General features: G+C 49.7%; 1 protein-coding gene across 1 annotated transcript; it reads right to left on the bottom strand.

The window, feature by feature from the left end:
* Positions 1–2,745: 2,745 nt before the first annotated feature.
* LOC131406759 (neuropeptide Y receptor type 4-2) lies at positions 2,746–6,506 on the bottom strand. Its single transcript, XM_058542641.1, has one exon. The coding sequence runs from the start codon at positions 6,464–6,466 to the stop codon at positions 5,339–5,341; it is 1,128 nt and encodes a 375-aa protein (XP_058398624.1). The 5' UTR covers positions 6,467–6,506; the 3' UTR covers positions 2,746–5,338.
* Between the last annotated feature and the right edge of the window lie 12,171 nt (positions 6,507–18,677).

Here is an 18,677-nt window from a genome sequence, read left to right as displayed (position 1 = left end):
CCAATCTCGGGGTCGAGGGGAGGCTATGTGTGTAAAGAATAGCACAGTGTTTAGGACACTAAATACATAGCAGCCAGAATTATTACAGGTGAGGAATCAGAAACCAAGAGGCAAAGGTGCTCAGGGTCGCACAGTCAGCCTACAACAGCTGTGAAACCTGGGATCAAAATCCTACAAAACCAAACGCCGGCTCTCCACAAATAAGAGGTTGATGTATCATTCCCCCCGATCAACTGTAACGGTTTTTAAATGTATTTACTCTACAGATATTTCTTCAGCACCTCCTCTATGCAGGCACTCTTCTGAGAGCTAGACAGTGAATAAAACATACGAGGTCCCTGCCTTCACGGGGTCTACATTCCAATGAGGGAAGAGGACACTCAACAATGAAGCAAGCAAATGTGTGTAAGCATGTCACAGGGTGCTAAGTCCTGTGACATAAAGTAGGAATGCGGAGTGAGGGGGTTGTATTTTTATAGCGTGGTGGAGGAAGCAATCTATTGATAAAGGCTCACTTAAGGTAAAGGGAGCAAGGAAGTGAAAATATTGATATCAGGGGTAGCATTCTGAGCAGCCAGAGTGGGAAACACAAAGGCTGAGGTAGGCCAGCACTCTGGCCTTTGTGCCGGGTGGGCAAGGGGAAGGCCGTGGACTGTGAACTTTGCACTGAGGGTGACAGAGCCAGTGAAGGGCTTTGAACGGAGGTGTGGGGGGATCTGACTCGGGCTTCAAACGATCACTCTGACTGAGAGAGACCAGAGAGGAGGACACTGCAATAATCTTGGTAGAGATGATGGTGGTGTGGACCAAGTGGCAGAGCCAGGGGAGGTGAGAAGTGGTCATTCTGAATACATTTTGAAGGCAGAGCTTACAGAACTTGCTGATGAGTTGGATGTGGGGTAGGAACAAAAGGCTGATCCCAAAGACTGTGGCCTAAGCAAATGAAAAGAGGGAGCTGCCATTTAATGAAAGAGGGGAGACTGAGGAAGGAGAGGTGGAGAGGCAAATCAAGAGTCTGCTTTTGAACCTGCCAAGTTTGAGATGCCAACTGGATGTCCGATGAACACAAAGCAGTGGCTGGATATACAAATCCAGAGAGCAGGGAGAAGTCCACTGGAGAGTCAAGTTTGGGAGCATTAGACATTTAAACATTCGGTGATGTTGAAAGCCAGAAGACAGGGATGAGCCCACCTAGGGAAGGAGAGCAGGTGGGCCTGCATAGCTCCCTGGGGACACGCCAATGATCCGAGGTCAGGGAGACGAGAGTCCAGGAAAAGAGCCTGAGAGAGAGTGCCCAGGGAGGCAGGAGGGAACCACGAGTGTGGTGTCCTGACAAAGCCACATGCAGAAAGTTTCAAGAAGAAGGGATGGACCAACTGCCAACTGATGGGTCACATAAGACGAGACTGAGAAGTGGCCATCGGATTTGGCAATATGGAGGTCACTGGCAACCTTGGCAAGAGCTATTTGGATGGACAGGTGAGTACAAAAGCGTATGGGAGGAGAGGAAGCAGAGATTTTGAGATTATATGAGCCTTGGGAGGAGTTTTGTGTAAAGGGGAGCCCAGAAAACTGATGATGCTAGAGTGAGGCTCATGAGTAGGCGAGAGGGGACGGGATCTAGTGAACAGTGGAGGTCTTGTCATTAATGTAATTTTTCAACAGTGGCCAGGGTACAGTGAAGCAGGCACTAGTCAGGGAGTGCAAATCCTTCCAGCCTCTTTGGAAACCAGTTTAGCAGTTTTTCAAGAGCCTTGAAAAACTTCCACACCCTTTGACCCATTAATTCCACTTCTGGAAATCTCTCCTAAGGAAATAATTCCAAATACAGAAAAAGTTCTCTGCATAGACATTTATCACGGAACTATTTATAATAGGTCTAAAAACATCTAAATATACCACAATTGATGATGATTAAGGATGCAGGATGGACCTAGTGACTCCATGAGAATAGGGACAGAGTCTACTTTATTTACCACTTAACCCCAGCACCGACCATGTGTCTGACATATTTGTTGAATGAATGAATAAAAATTCTTATAACATTAAGCAAAAAAAGATATAAAATAATCCTTAAATATTATATATAAATATGCATACACTCATCGTATGATCTCAACCATGTTAAAAAAAAATAAAACTTAACACCATATATATATAGTTATATATATATAATGTGTGTATATATATATAAATGAAAGAAATGACTACCCAAAATGTAGACAGCGATTATCTTAGGGTGGTGGACCATGATTTCCTTTTTCATTTTATTTTTGTAGATTTTGTGTATTTTCAAGAATGAATATGATTACTTTTATAACGGAAAAAAACAAGTCAAGGTCATTTCTTGAAAGAGGAAGTCCTAGAGTTAGACAGGACTTAAAGGTCACACCACCAGGGTTCGACAGAGTTTTGCACCCTCTCAGGGTTCCCAGGCAGTCTTCATAGGTGTGAGTGTCCAGTTCCAGCCATGGTGCCCCTCTGAGGACAGACTACCCCCACTACTGGGGAGGAGGGACTGGTCCATCAGCTGGGCCACAGAAGGCCTCTCCAGGAGCTAAAGAGAGATACTGTTCAGAGGTACCAGCTTGCACTGGAGCATTTTCTAAACTCTTAATCAGCTGTCAAAAGTGATATACAGCAAGATGGAAAACTGCTGATAATATAGTTTTCAGTGAAATAGAGCAGAATACAGAGGGGCATGTTCACTAAGAATGTAACTATGCACACTGTTCATTTGGCAAACATTTATTGAAGGAACAAAAAGGCTTCACAAAAAATATGTCCACATGTGGCCAGAGATGAGACAAACAACCAAAACTGTATCTACCTTTTCAGCAATACCATTTTAAGGCCATAGCTCCAGAACTAGGATTCCTAAAGCTCTACCCTAGATCCCACAGTGGGTGTCTACAGGCACTCACCGAGGGGCTCCAGGCTCCAGTGCAATGTTTCCTAGAGCAGAGCTTTTCACACCCGAATGTGTGCACCATTAACTTGGAGATCTTGATAAAATGCAGATTCCCATTCAGTAGGTCTGGGGTGGGGGCCAAGATTCTGCAGGTCTAACAAGCTCCAGGCGATGCTGACTCTCCTGGTCTTCTGAGTACACTCTAGTGGCAAGTTCCTAGGGTGCTGGATAACCAGGCCACCCCAAGGGGCATTAGGAACTGGAAGCAGGAGACAGCCATCCAAGCAGGCTGTGTCAACCCAACCAAGGTGAGGGAAGCACAGAAGATGCTCAACAAGGCTTCTACCCACCACTCCAATTCCTAATGCTGAGCACCTTCACTAAATGCCCAGCCTGGTCCCCGAGTCCTCCAGCATGCCAGCACCCTAAAGCACCCTCGTCCTCAAGCATCTTGGCACCACTGAGATAACTGACAGGAAACAAACTCCAGGCATATGCATGGGATCTGGAGGGGCCTGAGGCCCCCAATTCCTTGGGGATCTTGTCAATGACATCTTGCTTGAATGGGTCCCACGGTTTGGGCTTTGCTGGCAGGTGGTTCCCTGGAGCAGCCAGCAGCAGATGGCATCAGAGGACAAGTGCAAGCTGCATCCAAGAGAGTGGCTCAACAATCTGTCCAAAAAACCAGGATACAGGTGAAGCAAGGAACAGAATGGGAGATGTGACCAAAAGCTGGGACAAAACAAACAGCTCCAGGAAGAGAGCTGGTCGCTCAAAGAGCACTTGTCTTGGGTGTCAGCTGCACAGGTTCTCGGTCAGGGGCCAGGCCAGAGAGATGGTCAGATGTGGCTATTCAATCTCCTGCTGCCTGGCCCTTTGTCAGACCCCCTGTAGAGCCAGTCCTAGGGGCCTCACAGTGAGGCCTCTCAAGGGCTCCAGGCACCTGAATACCCTGCCCTGGGAGGCCATGGCGGGTCCAGCTACTGTCCACTCTGCTGGAGGAGGGCTGGGTCTGAACAGGAAGAGCCAGGCCTGGACAACCCGTCTGAGGTGGCCCACAAGCAATCCTGACATTTCCTTCCCTGCAAGGACAAGCGCTCTGGTCCACACAAGAAGAAGCCTTAGATCTTGCTCAGCATCCAGAAGACCGGGCCGTGACCTCCATGAGTGAGACAGTCGTGCTCGTCTAGCCTTTTCTCCATTTTCCCCAGCTTGCCGGAAGAAGGAAGACCTCCTGCTCCATTCAGCCAGCACCCCGTTAAGCCACACTCCAAGAACTCCTTGCCCCTGCCACTATTGAAGGCCACTAGGAGGCCCAAAGTCCTGGGGAGGCTTTGGAAGAACCGTGACACATCACATGGGGTAGGTCAGCCAAGTGGCCAGAGTGTGGAATGAAGAAGCCTGGAATCACGGCCTTGAGTACTGTAAGCCTCAGCAATGGGTCAACACTGGGAGGGTCACAGAGTCCCTGGCCAGCTACCTTGTCAAGAGAGGTACCAGGAGGCAAAGAAGGGCAGGCAAGAGAATGTGGCTGCAGCAGCCTGAGCCCTTCCCACACAGGACCATGGCACAAGGTGCCTGTCCTTGGATGAGCACTCAGCAAGGGCACCTTTACCATCAGCCTACCATGGCAAACCTTTCTGGAACCCTGTCCCTGTGCCAGGGCCTGTCCTAGGCACGGAGGACAGAAGCTCTGTGACAATACAGATGTCATCCTCAAGGTGCTCACAATCTTACCAAGGGAGATACTTGCAAGCTGATTTCCATACAAGGTGGCAGATGCAGTGAAAGAGAAAAAGGATGGAGTAGGATGTGAATCCTGGAATTCCTGCTGCACAGGACTACTTTTCCTACCGCAGAGGAGTGTGAGGACCCAAGGCTACCAGGTTCTGTGCTTTGCAGCTGGATGTGCTAATGATGTCACAGTCATCCCACTGTCTTGCCTCTATAGCATTCTTTACCACTTCCAAGGCCTTTCCACAAACGTCATCTCTCACAGAGGGTAGGGGCCGACCAAGGTCCAGAGTTCTGACCCCTCGTGCTCCTTCCCTCACCCCAAAGTGCCCTCGCAGTCTCACTGGTGGAAGTGAAACCCATGGGTTTCCAGGCTAGGCATCTGTTGCTGGGTTATCAGAATGAACTCTGTCTGCTACAAGCAGACCATCTCCGGCTCTGGCAACTGCTCAAGTTGTAAGGCATACTGTGACCCGCAGAATCCAGACTCAGAATTCTCCTAGGAATAAAGAGCTGAACCACCTGAATGTCAGGCTTCACAATGCAAATGGATGCAAAAACAGGCTCTTGTCAGCCTATTTGGGCCCCAGAAAGCCAGTAGTGACAGAGCGCCACCCTCAGCTTGCAGGATGCCCACTTAGCTAAGTGAAGGAGCCTGGCAATGAACATAGCAGGGAGAAGCCGCAGACCTGGCTACATGAGGTTGGACCTCCCACTGAGCCTCAGAGAGCCTTTGGACACTTCCGTTTGCACTGTGGACAGGGGCAGATGCTCAGACTCCTCCACGGGGGCACTTTGCTGGCAAGTCAGCACCAGAGCCTTGACCTCTTTCTTGAAGTTGGTGTTGAGAAACCCATAGATGAAAGGGTTGACACAGGTGGAGGCCATGGCGAGCAGGTGACATACCAAGAAGATGAGGTTGCCATGACAGATGGGGATGGCCTCATGGTACCAGTCCTCCAGGCTGTTGAACACATGCAGGGGCAGCCAGAGCACGGCAAAGGCAGCCACCATCGCCACAAGGATCCCATTGATCCGCTTCATCTGCCAAGCCTGCGAGCTGTAGGCGCCCTTGCGAAACACCCACCTCCGCTTCCGCAGGCGCTGGTAGATACGCACATAGCAGAAGAGAATGAAGGCCAGGGGGATGCAGTACTGGAAGAGCAGCAGGAAGGTGGTGTAGATGACGCGCTGGTGGTCCAGTGGCCAGGACTCAGTACAGACCACCTTATCTGCCAGAAACTCCAAAGCCTTGGAGTGGTTCTTGTGAAAGACACTCTTCAGGATGCTGTTGGCCAGGAAGGGCAAGGAGAGGAAGCAGGCAATGAGCCAGATGACCACAATCCCCAGGTAGGCCTGAGAGACACTGGGCTTCCAGCCCGCTGGATTGATGATGAGTTGATGCCTCTCCAGGGCCACAAGGACAAGCGAGAGGATGGAGACCGTCACCGACATACACTGGATGAAGGCTGACATCTTGCAAAGGACCTCGCCAAAGACCCAGTAGTCCATGATGGTGTAGATAGCTGTGAGTGGCTGGCAGACGAGGCACATGAGGAAGTCAGAGAAGGCCAGGTTGGCAATGAGCAGGTTGGTCACATTGGCCTTCTCCTTCTGCCTAATAGTCACACATATCAGGCAGAGGTTGCCCAGGACCCCCACAACGGTCTCAACGCTGTAAGAGGTAACAATGAAGACCATCAGGTCTAGAGAATCCTGGCAGTGGTCAGAGAAGTTGTACAAGATGCCCTTTGACTTGCTCCTGTTTTGACCCTGTGAGGATCCTGGGAGCAGCAAGGCCAGGAAGTGAGAGATGTTCATGGTGCATGTGAGAAGTTTCCAGGAGATTCGGTGATGATGCCTACAAAGCAAACAGACAAATGGTACTCAGAGATCATGCCGCCTGTGTGAATCTAGGGAGGAACAGGGGCCAGGCAGAAAGGTTCGTGACTACTTCCATCCCAAGGCTGCGACCTGGAGCACCTGAGACTCAGAGATGTAAAGCAACTTGCCCATAGTCACACAGCTATTAAATAATGGGGCCTAGATACAAACCCAGGTCTGTCTGATGCCAGAACTTGTTCCTGAAATTCCGTTTACCTCAGGCTTCAAGGCTGTTTTGATAATAAAGAAATTGGGTTACTGTATGCCGACTCAGGGACATAGCTGTTTAGGAAGCGTGGGTAGAAATCTCCTTGTCACATTTTATCCAAATAGAGACAGCAGCAAATGCCACCATGTGGTCAGGTCCTTCCATGACACCCCATACCCTTTAGGATAGAACCAAAACCTCGGGGCTTGATACACAGTGCGCCTTCCTGGTCTCAGCCCCTACCTGACCTGCCAGCCTTGTTTCTCAGGTGACACATGGCAGAGTTGAAGACTGCCAGGTATGCAAAGACTGGCTCATCAGCACACCGGCTCTCTCCACCTGCCCATCATGTGCACACGCACAACTGGCCCAGGTCATGGGATGCCTGCCACCCTCCCCATGGGCCCCTCCATGCCTATGCTCAAGTCACCTGAAACAGCTTACAATTCCCAAACGCACCAGCCTAGTCCATACCTCCATGACCTGGCACAGCCTTTCCCTCTTCTTCTGGTGCCTCCTCAACACAAGGGACTCTGCAAAGAACAAACTGGAATCTGAACTCCAGAGCCTCCAGGTGGTAACGCCAATAACAGATATTTTGACATGGAGAGCCACCACATCGTTACACACACCACTGTGACCCACTTTCCTCATGAGTTCTCTCGTCATCATTAATCCCACAAGCAATTCCCAACCTTCAGGAAACATCAGACTCATTCCAGGAGCATGTGGAAAGTGCAGATTCCAGAACCTCACACCAGGAGATGGAGTGAAGTGAGCGCAGGATGGGGCCCAGGAATCTGTATTAACACAAGTGGCCCACGTGATTCTGACACACGTGGTCCTCGAGCCCCATTTTGATAACACTTCATAGAAGAATATTCTATTTCAGATATTCTTTAAGTCCCATTTAATGGTCATGTCTATTTGGGAACAAATATATGTCGTTCATGAGTGCAAAGTTAGAGGTCGTTTTTACAGAGTATGACCAAAATTAACCAGAGATCAGTAAAATCCATTTGTCAGCTGTCGTAAATGTCACTCACCTGCATTTGATTTGGCTTATAAAGATGAGTCGCATTTGGCCATTTACTAGATCGAGTCATGAATTCCACCAACAGTTTACAGTCTGGTTATTTTGGCTACCAAATATCAGAGGCAGGAGGATTTTTCTGGCACCATAGTCTTTTGGCAAAAAGGACCATTTGGAACTGAACATGACAAATGAAATACACCAAGGCCAAACATACGGTTCAGTATTGGAGTCAAAACACAGTCATAGCTGCATGCAACTGTGGCGGAAGCACTGTGCTCAGAAGCAGCAAATGGGACAGAAACCCGAGGCTCTGGTTGACTATCAGACAGGGCTGGTCAACAGTGGGGAGCAACACCAGCAGTTCCAAACTGGCCAAGTGCAGCATGATCACAGCAGAGTTACTGGATGGAGAGGGTTCCAGAAGACTCTTCACTGCTTCATTCACTCAATAAACATGTGCCAAGCCCGATGCAAGAGACAAGGGCTGCAAAGATGACTTATACAGCCATGTGCCTCCCAGACCAGAGGAACCGACCACCAGGAACGCAGATGAAACTCCAGGCCACACAGCCACTGCCAAAACCAGTATCAATGGAAAGCCTGTGAGCTGGGAGCTCAGAGAAGGGAGCAGGAAGATGAGAGAAGAAGTAACATTGATCCAGGGCTCAAAGGCTGAAGAGGAGTCCAAATGGACAAGGTAGAGGAGGGAATGCAAGGTGCAGGGAACAGCATGTGCAAAGGGAGGAAAGAGCAGAGCTCCGCAGAGAACAGTAAGCAGCTCAGAATAACTGGAGCCCAAAGTGGGTGGAAGGGAGTGGCAAACGATGAGGCTGGAGAAGTGGGCCAGACCAGGAATGCTGGGTGAGCTGCTAAAAGCTGACCGGCAAGCCCAAGTTCATTCCAGAAAGATCACTTGGATGTAGAGAACAGACTGAGAGACAGGGCCAAGACAGGAGGAGGGGGAGCGCTGAAGGTAGGATCAAGGGTCTGCCTGGCTGGCAGCCCCCTTCTCGGAGAACACACACAGAGCCAACACAAGGGACGGTCACGGGTGGACCAGGACACTCCACGCCAGTCCCTGCTAACTAGACCATGTGGACGCTTGAGCCCAAGTCAGCCCTCCCCAGCAGCTTCTGGGAACAGGGCAGAGGAGGGAAGTGCTGGGGCTGGAACAGCAGCAACATGGGAAGGAGGTCCTTGGGGGACCAGCGAAGCAGGTCCTTTGGGGACCAGGAAAGGACCAGAACTGCCAGCTGGCCCTTGCATCTTTCTGCAGAGCCGCAGAGGCTGGGAGGGGCCCACCAGAAGGGGACTACTCCATAAGCCCCCACCCTAAGAAAGCCCTCTGTGCACAGGGACTGAGGATTTCCAGAAGCAAACTGAAGGGGCAAGACGGCAGTAATTCACATCGCTGAGCCCCATGTCAGCAGCAAAGCTGGATTCCTCTTGCAGAACGTGCACAGAGGCAGCGTGGAGAAGGCAGTGGCAGCATGCAGAGGGGACTCTGTTCTGCACTGGGTCCTGCAGACACCTGTGAGGTCCAAACAGCCTGAGAGGCTGCACAGGGGCAGGGGGTGGGGTTAGTTGAGCCCCTTGTAGCCAGAGGAGCGGGAAGGGGAATTTGGAAAATTTGGAAGGGCACACAGGTGTGGGCATGTGAGAGCCCAGTGCTGGAGGAGAGAGCCCAAGCAGGGAGGGGGCTCACCTCACTGCGGAGAGCACATGCTTTCCTGGAAGACAGAGGCAGAAGGGACATCAGCCTCCACTGAGCTCTGGGCACATGGCCACCCACTGCACGTTAATCCACACCACAGCCCTGCGCAGAAGGCATCATTAGGCTGAACCGTATGAAATTGCCAGTATCCAACCATTTTTGACCCGTAAAGACAGCAAATTCATATGGTTTGATCTAATATCAGCACCATTTTAAGAGGAGGACACGGAGGCCCAGTTAGATGAAGGGACTTGCCCGGGGTCTCACAGTTAGTAAGTGGCAGAGCTGAACTGGAACCCTGGGCAGTCTGACTCTGAAACCCCTGGCACCAGATCCTGCCAGACAGAGAGATTTGGAAAAGGAGGAAAGGGAAGTGGGGCTGGTGCCACAGCAGGAGGCGAGCTGATGTGTCAGAGTCAGGCTGGAGATGGACGTCCAAGGTCCCTGCCAGAGCTCAATGCAGCCCACTCACGGAGCCCAGGGCAGGGTGAGCGCCCGGGAGTGCCGGGACATGGCTCAGCCAAGCGAGAAGATGCCCCAGGTGGAGCGGCAGCTGCCCAGGGTCCTTTGGCCCCGGCACGCTGGCTCAGAACCCCCACCTCCCTGGCAGCCCTGAGGATGGCCCAGCCTCTCCAGCCCTCGTCCTTCCCAAGCAGACCTGGGCCTGGAGTCCCCAATGTAATGACATTCCTAGATAGAGCTGCCTCCTTCCCCACACAGTTTGGAACCTCAGAGGCCTCCTCACCGTGGGAGCACAAGAGCACAGCTCCCCAGGGGAGAGCGAGAACTTGAAGGGCTATGACTGAGGAAGTGTCTTGCCTTCCAAGTGCCCGTTCCTTGCAGCCTCCAGCAGTGCGGTTCTTCAGCTGGATCACCTCGGGGTGATCACATCCAGTCTCCAAGGCTCTGGGATGGGGCCACACTGACTGCTTCAGATCCTTCTGGGTCATTTGGGTCCCTAGACTGTTGCTCACTTCCCACTGCGTACCTCGTACCTCAGAGACACCCAGTGAGGACCAGGAGACCTCAAACCCTCCAGGTACACCCCAGGGAGTGGCGATTGGGGAGGGGGGTGCGGCGGCGATTATTGTGCAAAATCCGTGAGAGGGACTTAGCGCCCAGGCAACTCTCAAGACAACGTGGGAGTACCCGCAAGCCCTGGGAGAGGTCTCAGCTGCAGCCTGCTTTCCCCATCAGTCCGCGGAAAACGAATGAAGAACACAAATCGCATCAATCTCCCCATTAGGTAAGAACGGAGAAGGCCGTCTGCTCTGTTTCCTGCGATTTCGGCAAGCAGCTCCTGTCTCCCAGGGCCCGCAGCGTCCAGACACTCCCTCACCTCCTTGACTCGCGGCTCGCGGGGGCGGCAGCGGGCCCCCACGGCTCAGGGGGGGACATGGAGGCCACGGGGCCCGGTGTCCCCCCGCCCCGGTTGTGCGCCTCTGAGCCCCGGGCTCCGTGAAGTCCACCGGGCGCCCCCTCCCTCCCCAGGCGCCCGGGGCCGGCAGCGCGCGCGGCTTGCCGAGGGTCTTCAGACCCGGGCCGGTCTCCTCTGCCGCCCCGGACCCACGGGGCGCGGCGCGGGCCAGCCCGGCCTCACCTGCTCCGGCGGCCGGGGCGCTCTGCGCGCGCGGAGTGGAGCCGCCCTGCCCGCGCCCGCTCGCCGCTTGGCTCCCTCGCGCCGCGCCGCCCGCGCCCGCCCCGTCCGCCGCCCGCGCCCGCCCCCGCCCACGGGACGCTCCGGCCCCCGCCCGGGGACCCTGGCGCCCGCTAGCACTCACTGCCCGCGCCGAGATGCAGCCCTGTACGCGGGTCTCCTCCACGCCCCCTCCGGCACACTGGAACTGCGCGGCGCTCTCCCGCTGTCTCTCTCTGAGCCTCAGTTTCCTCATCCATGAAATGGGCATAAGAAGATCTGCCTTTCATAAACTCGCGAATATTAATTGCAGGCCTCCTATGAGCCTGACTCTCCTGCTGGACACACTGCTGACCAAGGCAGGGTCCCTGGCCTTGTGTCATCTTGCAACCCCCAGCCCTGAGGGAGAAGATGGACAAGGGACAAGGAAACAAGTATGTAAGTTATGCAGAGAGTGAGAAGCTGCGGGGAAATGGGTCAGCTTTCAATGGGTGGTCCAGGCAGCGGGCACAGCAAGTGCAAAGGCCCTGAGGCTGGAGGCATTTGGCGACTGGAGACCACAGGAGGGCAGTGTGGCTGGAGACTGTCAGCAAGAGGGCTTCCAGTGGTGCAAGTGGAACAGTGAGGGAGGGCCTCATAGATCCTGCAAGGGCCTCCAAGATTGTTGTAACAAGAGTTAAATGAGAAAGCACTTCTCCATTGGAGTCCAGGGGACACAGGACTTGGCTAAAATGGAACAGCATTTGTTGCAAAGGCTGCTCCTATTTTGAATACACTAACATAATTTCCTCCCTCGGGGAGGCCACATGGTAAAATCACTTATGTGCTTGGAGGATCTCCTGAGAGTAACAGATCTGCTTCAAGGGCACTTCCCAAACATTGGACATGCACAGCTCTCCTATAAAACCTTCCATGGCTCAAACTCATAGAAACAGAGTACAACAGTGATTACTAGGGGCTGGGGGTGGGGGAAACGGGGAGATATTGGTCAAAGGGTACAAACTCCCAGATATGAGATTAACAAGTTCTGGAGATCTAATGTATAGTATGGTAACTATAGTTAACAATACTGTATTATATACTTGAAAGTTGCTAAGAGAGTAGCTCTTAAATGTTCTCACCACAAAAAAAGAAATGGTAATTATGTGACGGAATGGAGATATGTTATGGTGCTAATCATTTTGCAATATGTAGATGTATCAAATCAACACGTTGTGCACATTAAACTTACGTAATGTTAGATGTCAATTATATCTCAATAAAGCTGGGGGAAAAAACCTTCCGTGGCTCCTCATGACCCACAGGACCTGGCCCAGACCTCCCAGCCACACCCCACACACACTAAGTAACCCCAGAGGCACTATTCATGGTGACACCTATGGAAATGGCCCCTGAGTTATGGGCAGTGGCCCTTTCTAGAATGGCAGCTGCCGTTTATGGCACATGTGGACTCTACAGACATTACCCTATTTGATCATCCCAACAGCCCTGAGAGGTGGGCATTTTTATTCCTGTTTTACTGGTGAAGCCAAGTGAGTCTCCAAGATTGAGCAACTTCCACGAAGTCGCTCAGCTAAGAAATGCTCCGATCCAGCCTGCCAAACACCCAAGCCTCTGCTCACTGGCCCCCAGGGTTTGCACCTGCCGTTTCTTCTTTTGGGCCCACTCCCCTCCCTGCCCCAACTGCCTGGAAAACTGCTGCTCCTCCTTCACACCCCAGCTCCAATGTCCCCTATCCTTGATGCGTGCTTCTGTGCTCTGCTGCAGAGGCAGGAGGCACAGCCTGGTCGTATGTCTGCACAAGCATCCTTGTCTCCCTACTCCCCGCATCTGGGGCACCATTCTTGTCTCTGCTCCCGGAGCCCCGCGTGGGTCCACACACAGTGGTGGCCCTCATCGTAATGGTGGCTTCCTGGAGTCTAAAGTGGAGAATATTTCCTGTCCAGAAACCACTCAACTGTAGACACCTGTTCTCTGAGTAGACGAGAACTCAGACATCGTCACCTCCTCCTTGTGGGGCAGCCGCGTGGGCGTGTACCACCTGCAGCCTCTGCAGCCTTGCTGGTGACACTTTGAGGCAGGCTGCCGCTTGGATATGTTGGGAACTGCCCAGCCTGGGCCCTAGTCCCATGGGTCAGAGAACAGCCGAGGAGCTGAGAGGGCAGTGAAAGTGGTGGATGGCTCCTGTGCCAGGCGGAAGCCCCTGCTCTTATTCCCTCCTCACACCCACCTGGTAAGTGTGATCAGCCCCTCTCACAGGCAAGAAAACTGAGGCTGGAAGAAGTGGAGTGACTTGTCTCAGTCACCAGATTGTAGACGTTGGGGGTGGGATTTGAGCCCAAAGTCCAAGCTCTTTCCCCAGCATCATGGTGCCCCGGGGAGGGGTAGCGAGCTCGTGGAGCAGACATTCCTAGTTACACCAGCACTGCAGGAGCTGGCTGGCAGACCCTTGGAGTCTGCTGGGGAAGGAAACAGCACCCCTTAGCGGCCACAGAGCCCTGCACCGAGCATAGCAGGAACATCTGGAGCTCCCCAAGAAAGCAGAGCCCATGATCAAGAAACTGGGAACTGTACTTCCCCACTCGCTGGCATCCAGGGCCAGGATGCCATTCCGCAGTCTCTGGGGAAGGGGCTCAGCAGGGTTTTCCTGCGCCATAAACGTGGCGGCTTTGTCTGACCTCCTAGACATTGACCCTCTTTAACAGCTTGGTGACAGAGCTCACTTCCGGCTCCCTTAGAAATGTTCCACATGAACCACCTTGGAGTCAAATGGGAGCACTAACCCTCAGGTGTGCTCGGCCCTCAACAGCTCGCAGATTGACCTCCCAGTCCACAGCAAGGTCAGTATTCTCCTCTGTCTGATGAGAAAGCTGAGGGTCAGGAAGGGGGGATGGACCCCAACCTTGCTGGCAATTCGCTGTTACTTTCACCGCCTTGAGAGCCAGCGTGGTGAGTGGTCACGAGCCAGGCACAGAAGCAATTCGCCAAGCCTCAGATTCTCTTCTGTAAGAGGAGCTAAGAGTAAAATCCACCTGGAAGACTGCTGTGAGGAGAAATGAGATGAGATGCGAACAGCTCCGAGCACAGTCCCTGGCAGGAAACACAGCCTGGAGACCTGTGGCTGCTGTTGTCATTCGATGTCCTGTGTCCTGTGTGCTTGTCCACCTCCCCGAGCCTCCCCCAACAGCCAATGAGCAGTCCCTATCCATTCTAGTTTGAAACCTCTGCGCCCGCACGGCAGGACCCACACCCCTCACCTGAATTAGTCCAACACGCTCCTAACAGGCCCCACACACTCAGCCATGGTGAGCTTCTGAAATCAGTCTGACTCTATTTCTCCATAAGCCCTTCTAGGGTGCCTCCCCCAGATCCTTCTCCACTTAAACTCTTTATTTTTAGGGAAATCACTGTGTTTCGCATATCCAGGCTTGTGTCGATGTTGCTTCCACAGCCTGGACTCACTGAGCTCATTTCCCACTTCCAAAACTCCAGCTGATTCTTGAAAACCCAGCCTATACAGCCAGTGGAATGCCTCTGACCCCCGACCTGCTCATTCTAAAGGGAAGCTGACAAGTATGTCCCCCACACAGAGAGCTCCTGGGCAGCTGTCTGCTTTTTTCCTGCAAGACCCTTAGCAAAGTAAAGTCTCATCAGCCCTCCAGGAAGATCAGCTTATTTCCCCGTTCTTATGAAGAGAGCACCAAAAAGTCCCAGACATTTAGAAATCAATAGCACAAAAGAGATAGGGCAAGATAAACAAGCAAAAGAATTAGCCTCAAAAGAAACTGAAATAACTCAGGGATAGAACTTTAAGAGAGCAAAAACTTCTATTAATCCTTAGAGAGATTAATGAAGTTGCTGAATCTATAAAACAAGACAAAGAAAGCAAGAAAGAACTCTTGAAAATTAAACATATGATTGCTGAAACTGAAAAACGTTTTATTGGAAGGGATGGGAGGATAAGGAAAGGAAATGTGTCACAATGTAGAGCAAAAACACAAAAAGATGGAAAATGTAGGAGCAAAACTAAGAGACATAGATGATTAATGCAAATGATCCATCATCTGATTAATAAAATTTCCAGGACGGGAGAACCAAGAAAATGAAAGGTAGCGTATTAATCAGAGTCTAAGCAAGGAGCAGGACTCATCCCCAGACAATCAAATGAAGAGACGTCAATGGAAAGGCAACTTTCAGAGGTGTGGGCAGGGGTAAGAGAAAACACAAGAACTGGTGAGGCACCCAGAGACTAGCAGAAGCAGTGACCACCCCACAGCTAAAGGAACCAGGGGACAAACCCACGTCATCAGAGCCAGGGGACTGTGGAGGAAGGGCCACCCAATGAGCTGCTACGGTCGAGGCATGCCACCATCACCAGACTCAGCACTGACACAAGGGGAAGTAGGAAGGAAGTATACCCACCTCTCCTTCACTTCCAGGCTCCTGTGGATTCCTGCCACTGACAAATCCAACTGGAATCCAGCCAGCAAGGATCATCCAGCCTCCCTGGGCCTAGAGTAGGGCAGAGAACAAAGGTGGAGAATGGATCTGTGTGGGATATAAACGGAAAGTAGGCAGCACAAGGAATTATCAATAATAAAAGAAAATTTCCCAGAGATGTAGATTGAAAGGATGCCCTGGGTGCTGCTCCACACCTAGACAAGACCCTGTAAAATTTCAGAACACCAAGGATAAAGAGAAGATCCTAAAATGCTCCACAAGGAGGAAAATGTTGCTAACAACAACAGCAAAAAAGGATAATTGATCATTATCATCCTTTTATTTTATTACCAGCAGAATGGGCTTATTCGAGAATGGCAAAGATTGCAATTGAGGACATGCAGCTATTGAGATCCATGTGCAAGTCAGGAGAAAAAAAAGGAGAGAAACTTTCTTTTATGAAGTTGGGAGAGGCTGTTGTAAACGAAGAGTCAATTAGAGGAGAGTGGGAGTTTGAAATGTAGTAGCTTTTCTTTTTTTTTTTAATTTAATTTAATTATTTTATTGAGGTCATATTGGTTTATAACATTGTGTAATTTCAGGTGTACATTATTATAAATCAGTTGCTGTATAGACTGCATTGTGTTCACCTCCAATGGTCTAGTTTTTATCCGTCACTGTACATATGTGCCCCTTTACCCCTTTCGCCCACTCCCCAACCCCCTTCCCTTCTGTTAACCACTAATCACTTCTCTTTATCCATGTGTATCCGCATATGAGTGAAATCATGTGGTGTTTGTCTTTCTGTCTGGCTTATTTCGCTCAACATCATACCCTCGAGGTCCATCCATGTTGTTGCAAAGGGGATGATTTTGTCTTTTTTATGGCTAAGTAGTATTCCATTGTGTGTGTATACCACATCTTCTTTATCCATTCATCTGTTGATGGACCCTTGGGTTGCTTCCACATCTTGGCTATTGTGAATAATGCTGCAGTGAACATAGGGGTGTATAAATCTCTTTCAATTTTTGATTTCATGTTTTTTAGATAAATACCCAGTAGTGGGATAGCTGGATCATAAGGTATTTCTATTTTTAATGTTTTGAGAAATCTCTATACTGTTTTCCATAGTGGCTGCACCAGTTTGCATTCCCACCAGCAGTGTATGAGGGTTCCCTTTTCTCCACATCCTCTCCAACATTTGCTATTTTTTTGTCTTGTTAATTATAGCCATTCTGACTGGCATAAGGTGATATCTCGTTGTAGTTTTGATTTGCATTTCCCTAATAATTAGTGATGTTGAACATCTTTTCAAGTGCCTGTGGGCCATCTGTATATCTTCTTTGGAAAAATGTTCAGATCCTCTGCCCATTGTTTATTTTTTTGGTTGTTGAGTTGTAAAAGTTCTTTGTATATTTTGGAGATTAACCCCTTGTTGGATAAGTGATTTGCAAATATTTTCTCCCAGTTGGTGGGTTGTCTTTTCGTTTTGTTCGTGGTTTCCTTGGCCTTGCAGAAGCTTTTCAGTCTAATGTAGTCCCATTTGTTTATTTTTCTTTTGTTTCCCTTGCCTGAGTAGACATGGTATTTGAAAAAAACCTGCTAAGACCAATGTCAGAGTGTACTGCCTGTATTTTCTTCAAGGAGTTTTATGGTTTCAGGTCTTACATTCAAGTCTTCAATCTATTTTGGGTTAATTTTTGTGTATGGTGTAAGATAATGGTCTACTTTCATTGTTTTGCATGTGGCTGTCCAGTTTTCCCAACACCATTTATTGAAGAGACTTTCCTTTCTCCATTGTATGTTCTTAGCTCCCTTGTCGAAAATCAGCTGTCCATAGATGTGTGGTTTTATTTCTGGGCTTTCCGTTCTGTTCCATTGATCTGTGTGTCTGTTTTCGTACCAGTACCATGCTGTTTTGATTACTATAGCTTTGTAGTATATTCTGAAGTCAGGGATTGTGATGCCTCTAGCTTTGTACTTTTTCCTCAGGATTGCTTTGGCTATTTGGAGTCTTTTGTTGTTCCATATAAATTTTAGAATTCTTTGTTCTATTTCAGTGAAGAATGTCATTGGGATTCTGATTGGGATTGCACTGAATCTGTAGATTGCTTTAGGTGATATGGACATTTTAACAATGTTAATTCTTCCAATCCATGAGCATGGAATATCTTTCCATTTCTTTATGTCATCATCAGTTTCTTTCAACAGTGTCTTATAGTTTTCAATGTATAAGTCTTTCACCTCATTGGTTAAATTTATTCCTAGATATTTTATTCTTTTTGTTGTGATTGTAAATGGGATTGTATTCCTGGCTTCTCTTTCTGCCACTTCGTTATTAGAGTATAGAAATGCAGCTGATTTTTGTATGTTGATTTCGTACCCCACAGCATTGCTGTAGTTGCTGATTATTTCTAATAGTTTTCTGGTGGATTCCTTATGGTTTTCTACACATAGAATCATGTCATCTGCAAACAGTGAGAGTTTTACTTCTTCCTTTCCAGCTTGGATACCTTTTATTTCTTTTCTTGCCTAATTGCTCTGGCCGAAACCTCCAGTACTATGTTGAATAAGAGTGGTGAGAGTGGGCACCCTTGTCTTGTTCCTGTTCTCAGAGGGATAGCTTTCAGTTTTTCCCAGTTGAGTATGATGTTGGCTGTGTGTTTCTCATATAAGGCCTTTATTACTTTGAGGTACTTTCCTTCCATACCCATTTTATTGCGAGTTTTTATCATAAATGTATGTTGGATCTTGTTGTATGTTTTCTCTGCATCTATTGAGATTATCATGTGATTTTTATTCCTCATTTTGTTAATGTGGTGTATCACATTGATTGATTTGCAAATGTTGAACCATCCCTGCGTCCTTGGTATAAATCCTACTTGATCATGGTGTATGATCCTTTTAATGTATTGCTGTATTCGATTTGCTAACATTTTGTTGAGGATTTTGTATCTATGTTCATCAGTGATATTGGCCTGTAATTTTCCTTTTTTGTATTGTCCTTGGCTGGTTTTGGTATCAGGGTAATGTTGGACTCAAAGAATGAGTTAGGAAGTGTCCCATCTTCTTCAATTTTTTGGAACAGTTTGAGAAGGATACAGATTAAACCTT

The sequence above is a fragment of the Diceros bicornis genome, chromosome 6 (genome assembly GCF_020826845.1).
Source record: "Diceros bicornis minor isolate mBicDic1 chromosome 6, mDicBic1.mat.cur, whole genome shotgun sequence".
In the NCBI taxonomy this organism is placed as follows: domain Eukaryota; kingdom Metazoa; phylum Chordata; class Mammalia; order Perissodactyla; family Rhinocerotidae; genus Diceros; species Diceros bicornis.
This window is presented reverse-complemented; position numbering and strand designations above follow the sequence as displayed.

Excerpts from the sequence above, each read along its gene's own strand:
- LOC131406759 (XM_058542641.1), bottom strand. The coding sequence starts at position 6,466 with ATGAACATCTCTCACTTCCTGGCCTTGCTGCTCCCAGGATCCTCACAG.